The sequence below is a fragment of the Zea mays genome, chromosome 5, assembly GCF_902167145.1.
Source record: "Zea mays cultivar B73 chromosome 5, Zm-B73-REFERENCE-NAM-5.0, whole genome shotgun sequence".
NCBI lineage: Eukaryota > Viridiplantae > Streptophyta > Magnoliopsida > Poales > Poaceae > Zea > Zea mays.
The window spans coordinates 189,569,968-189,576,009 of record NC_050100.1 but is presented as its reverse complement, the minus strand read 5'-3'; the positions used below and the strand labels follow the sequence as shown (position 1 = coordinate 189,576,009).

General features: G+C 42.0%; 1 protein-coding gene across 1 annotated transcript; it reads left to right on the top strand.

The window, feature by feature from the left end:
• Positions 1-1,154: 1,154 nt before the first annotated feature.
• Positions 1,155-1,975, top strand: LOC100278037 (uncharacterized). Its single transcript, NM_001151446.2, has one exon. It carries the CDS (start codon positions 1,227-1,229, stop codon positions 1,695-1,697), a length of 471 nt encoding a protein of 156 aa, NP_001144918.2. The 5' UTR covers positions 1,155-1,226; the 3' UTR covers positions 1,698-1,975.
• The last annotated feature ends 4,067 nt before the right edge of the window (positions 1,976-6,042 follow it).

The following is a 6,042-nucleotide window of genomic DNA, read 5'->3' as shown; positions in this document are numbered from 1 at the left end:
GGGTTACCAGCTGAGAATTAGGAGTCTTGAAGGTACCCCTAATTATGGTCCCCGAGACCAACCCTTTAGTCTTAGCTTTCAATGTAGCCATAACAGAAGGCAATATCAAACCCTGCAGTCTGTCACCTATCCTTCTCCTCCTATGAAACAACTCCATGGTCATCTCCCTAATCTTATCAGCTAAGTCACAAACTGGTAGGTCCTTGTGATCCTTCACCCAGTTGTTAAAGACCTCAGCCATGTTGTTTGTTATGTAATCACATTTAATAGATGGGTCGAAACCACTCCTGTACATGGTGGATCCACTGCATCATTGAACAACTCTAAATCAACCATGGTGGATCCACTGCACACAGAGACCGAGCTAGATCTAGTTGGGGGAGGAGACACGAATGGGGGGAGAGAAGTTGAATGAATGAAGAACAGCAGAGATAAACTCACGGGTGCGCATGGTCAGAGGCAGCGGCGCCCTTCATTCGGGTTACTGCGGACGGACGGGAGGAGAGAACGTGAAGGTCGGACGACGCTCTTCAATCAGCGGCTCTTGGTTGGAGGCAGCGGCGCCCGGCTTCCGCGCGAAGGAGAACGCGACGGCGATGGAGAACTCACGGCGACGGCGCTGGAGGACGGAACCCGGTGTCAACGAGACTAATACTGCTCTGAACCTGTTAATGAAGTAGTCATGTCCATTTTAAAGTGTTGGCTATGCTCAGCTTTTTCATAACGGAGAAACTCTCTCCTAAGCCTCTATTTCGTCGAAGCCGCCCCGTCGTATTTCATAATGTCAAATTTCTCCAAACATTCAAACCACTCCTGCACAACAGCACAACTGCTTTACACAGGTTCAAACTCCGTCTAGAATGGGATGGCAGATTTGTTATTAGTAGGAAATCCAATGGGCGAAGATAACCCAACTGCCTATATATACGACCACCCGCTCCACTCTTGCGTCCCAGCACCTACAGCGCCAGCCGCCAGCGCTCCCCTTCTTCAGAAGGACGTGGCCGCACCCGCCTCTCGTCTCCCTCCCACCCACGCGATTCCATTTCGCTTACATTTCATCCGTGAAAAATCACGGAAGTGCCACCCGCAGTGGCGGGACCCACGCTCCACGCTTTCCTCTCGTTCTCCGGCTCGACCGCATTCTTTTTTTTCTCTTCTACTATTTTCGTGTCCCACCAGCCACCACCAGTCGGCGACGGGCAATTTCTGTCTCTGGCTTAGCGATGCAGGCGCCACGTGGCGGCGGGTTCTTCGGGAAGCGGAAGGAGCGCGACTACTACTACCCCTACCCCTCGGTGTCGTCGTCATCAGAGCAGGCGGTGCTGCTCCAGCGGCAACCGCCGCCGTACGCTAGGCCCGAGCCCGACACGCGGAGCGTCAAGCCGGATCGCCCGGCGATGAGGTTTGGTGCCAAGCCGCCGCTCCCTCAGCCGGGGGCCCAGGTCGGCTGCAACAAGCTGCTGGCTGGGTACCTGGCGCACGAGTTCCTGCGGTGCGGCACGCTCCTCGGCGAGCGGAGGCTGGAGCTGCCCCGTCTGAAGGAGAAGGATCCCTCCGCCTCCACCTCCACCCCTGCGCCGGAGCCGAGCAGGCGCTACGCGGAGGTTTCGCGGCTGCTTATGGCGGGCGGGGCCCGCATACCCGGCGTCGTCAACCCGTCGCAGCTCGGACGCTGGCTCCGGATCAAGGAGTGACCGGGTGGCCATGCGCCCAGGCCGCTGGAGGTCGGGTGCATGCGGAGCATGGCCGCATTGCCTACTGCTTCGTTCCCTCGTCAGCGGCCGATCAGAGGAACCGTTGTTTTTGAACAAAGCAGGCGGGTTTCTCATGTCTCAGTCTTTCTTTCCCTTCGAAATTTGTCGTGTAGTAATTAGTAAATCAAGTGTTCTTGTAAAAAAAATTAGGGTAGCTGTTGGACGAGAAATTATCTGCTGCTAGCTTTTGCTGCGTCGGTTCACATTTTTTCCCCCGCTGAAATCCTCTGCATCGGCAAAATCTGTGATGCATGACGTGGATGAATCCGCCCTTCCAAGGATTTTTTTTCAGGTCCCGTTTGGTTTACTGACTAAATATTAGTCCATCCACATCAGACTAAATTTTAGTACATCCACATTCACATCTTAATCGTATTTTGATGTAGTTAGAATTATTAAATATAATTTATTTATAAAACTAATTATATAGATGTGAACTAAAATTATAAGCCAACCTATTAACCCTAATTAGTTCATAATTCGCTTATGTGATGCTATATTAAACATTTACTAATCATAATTAATTAGGTTTAATAATTTATCTCACTATTTAGTCTTTAACCATATAATTAGTTTTATAATTATTTAATGCTTGTAATAAGCGTTCAAACATCAGATATGACATGAGTTAATTTTAGTCTCTAAAACTAAACACTCACTAGTAGTTCATGTTTTTTAATCTTTTAGCCATTAAATTACCAAACATACCGACTAAAAGAGGCTATTATTTATCTCTAGCTCTTTAAGAGGTGATTAAAAGGAACTAAATTGTTTCTTTAATGGTCCCTGCTTATCCTTTATTGTGTTGTCTAGGTACCCGCGAGAATAGAGTGGCTGGTTTTTTAATAACTGCTTATCACTTTTAGTCTTTAAAATCAAACATGACTCATGAAACCAAACTCGTTACTAAGGAATTGAACAATCCAAGTGTTAATATGGGGTCTAGTTGATTCCAGTGGCTAAAGATTAATTTTTACATTTTAGTCTCTTCTAGTCCTTGAATTGCTAAACCATGATACTAAAGGAAGGGCTGAGCTGCTTTAGTCCCTAGTCTTTTAAGAGGTAACTAAAAGGGACTAAATTATATTGATTTCACCGGTTAATTATATTGATTTCACCGGTTGTTCCTTATTTATTTCTATCGTCGTGGGAGAAAGATAATGACAGAAAAATGGTGAAGGGCATTTTGGTCTTACTATAAGTTATTTAATGAGTTATGAACATTTTTAGTTTCTAAAGCCAAACATGGTAGTAAGTTTAATCCTCAAACTAAGGATGACAAATTTTTCCGTGGGGTGGGTCCCTATGGGGACCCAACCCAAATGAAGCGCTGATGATGCTAAAATTCGCAAGGTTGAAAGAAGGGAACCCAAAATTTAATTGAATGAGAGCGGGATAAAAATTCACTCGTAAAGATTCAATTGATACCTGAATTAGGAGTTAGACCCTCTCCTCATACGGTCTATGAAGGTTGAATCCAACAAATCGCCTCCATATAGTCCCTCGTATAAAGATGTAAAATTCTGACTTGCTACTCCTAAGGGTTTGTTCGGTTATTCACAATACACATGGATTGGATAAGATTGGAAAAAATTGAGAAGAAGTTTGACTTGCTTGGGATTCAAACTCATCCAATCCCACTCAATCCACATGGATTGAGAGCTAACCGAACAAGCCCTAACTCTTATCGCTCACATGGCATACGTGGTTTGTGAGTAAATCGTAGTAGTCATTAATCCCCACACCCTCCCCGCTAAACATTTCGAGGCTGAGGAGATAAAATTCGGGGATCAGGGGCCAGGATAGAGAGCACTCCCCCGATTTCGATCCATCAATCATGTTGTCATCCCTAACTCCTTGAACTAAAGAAACCAAATATGCCTCTAAATTGGCATTGTGTGACTAAAATTTACCCGGTCCGCAAACGACCTTTTGCTTGCACACGTATCTCAGATCTGTGTTTGCTCCTTGTCTCGTTAAGGAATAAATACGGTAGGTTTCTTTCCATGTTGAGCTCTTCCTGCTCTGCAGAGTGCAGACGTTGCTTCGTCTGTGCGGTTTCGGAAGATATTTGATCCATCGTCCCCATCCAAAGGTTATCTCCAGCACCAGCGGATACGAAGTCTTCCTGGGCCCCGTTTGGATCAAGTATTATTTTTTTGTAAGCTGCAATAGATGGAGGGCGCCGGCAATAGTTTTGTATGACTTGGGTATTTGAATATTTTGTATGACTTGGGTGTTTGAATATTTCAAAACAGTTTATAGGCTAAGGGGGTGTTTAGTTTATAGGGACTTATTAGTCTCTTTATTTTATTTTAGTCCCTAAATTGCTAAATATGAAAACTAAAATAGAGTTTTAGTTTCTATATTTGACAATTTATGCACTAAAATGAAATAAAATAAATAAATTAAAAATTAGTCCCTTGAAAAGTATGAATACATTAGAGATAATAGTTAACTGCTAAAATTAGCTAAAGATATCTAAACAAGTTAGCTAATAATTCAGCTATTAGTTATTTTTAACAAATTAGCTAATAGTTAGCTAACTAATTTCAAAAATATTTTTTTAGCCAACTACCTATTAACTCTAGTGCATTTAAATAAACTTTAAGTTGGCTGTTTGAATCTACTAAAGCTTTTTTTAGCTGTTAGCATCTTTATTTAATTTAAGTTAATATAAATAGAGTTGCAGTACACTAGTATTCTAATCTATTGCTTGTACCATTTTCGTCGGTTTAGTTGTAAAAGGTGACTTTGTAAAAAAAATCCGGAGCAGTTCACGATCCCGTCTTCCCTATTCCCATTCTTCTTACGATTTTGCCCCACCAAAGGCTTATTCGATATAACTGGATCCGAGAGAGATTGAAGGAGAATAAATCTCCTTCTATATAAATTTATATAGAAGGAAATTAAATTCTTTGAATCTTCATCAATTCATCCTTAACTGAACAAGACCTAACGAGAAAGTCTGTTCTTGATTATGTAAGCTGCAAATAACTCAGTTCAATGGTCTACTCGGCGCTTTCACAATGGCGCAGCAGCCACGAAATTAAACTATGCGTAGTCAACCGAAGGAACCTTTCCTGAGCCTTCCATGGCTTGGAGCAGGTCTAATGTTTTATATTTAATCTAGAAATAGATAATGTGGGTTTAAATATGTAGTCCCTCCGTTTTAAATTATAATTCGTTTGATTTTTTTCAATCTTAACTTTAACCACTTCTCTTATTAAAATTTTATAAAAATAAAAAAATTCAAGTTATTGTAAAGTATATATGATAATAAATAAAACACAATATTTTTTATTTTTTTCGTAATTTTTTGAATGAGATAAGTGGTTAAAATTAGAATTAAAAAGTTAAACGAATTATAAATTAGAACGGACGAAGTAGAAAATAGTAACCAATATGGCATACTCTCCCCGTGAAATTATAAATTAGAACGGACGAAGTAGAAAATAGTAACCAATATGGCGTGCTCTCCCCGTGTTCGTGCGTGTAAGAAATGAGAGGGATGGTCTGAAGCTACACCGCACAGCACCTTAGTTACGAGCGGGCAGCGGTATGCGCGCATGTGCATTATTTCATCCTAACTCTAGTTAAATTAACATCCTATCAACGTTCCGTAGAGTACTGAATCATAATGCATCTCTTATTTATTATTGGGTTTACAATTTATTTAATTATTTATACATGTCGAGCACACAAACTAACATCTAAGAGTTTTTTTCGAAAGTTTACTCTCTAAATAGAGTTATTTTAGTGAAAATATTTTATATATTTTATGCACACTCCTTTTTCTCAGCAAGTTTCTTTAGCAGTTAACCTTGTCTTGGATGAGAGTCCAAATAAGGGCTTGTTCGGTTCTACCCCAATCCATATGGATTGAGGGGGTTTCAATCCCTAGTAAGTCAAAATCTTCTCCAATCTATATGGATTGAAAATAACCGAACAAGCCCTAAAGATTTTTCACCATAGGGGGAGAACGACCTCCATATGAAGGAGTTGTCGGAAGTGGGGAGATAGTTGAGGCTCGCAGCAAGTTGTAGATGGCTCTTGTTTTCATTTTTCCGTCAGTTCTAATCAGGGGGCTTCGCCTCTCGTCCGCCTGATCGAAGAGGGATATGGGACTGACGAGCTGTTGAAGACTTGCAAGCTCTTGGTTTGCTACCGTGCTAAGGGCTTGTTCGGTTAGCTCTCAATCCATATGGATTGAGTGGGATTGGATGAGTTTGAATCCCAAACAAGTCAAACTTCTTCTCAGTTTTTTCCAATCTCATCCAATCCA

What these genes read in the sequence shown, in the direction of transcription:
- LOC100278037 (NM_001151446.2), top strand. Translation starts at nt 1,227, where the DNA reads ATGCAGGCGCCACGTGGCGGCGGGTTCTTCGGGAAGCGGAAGGAGCGC.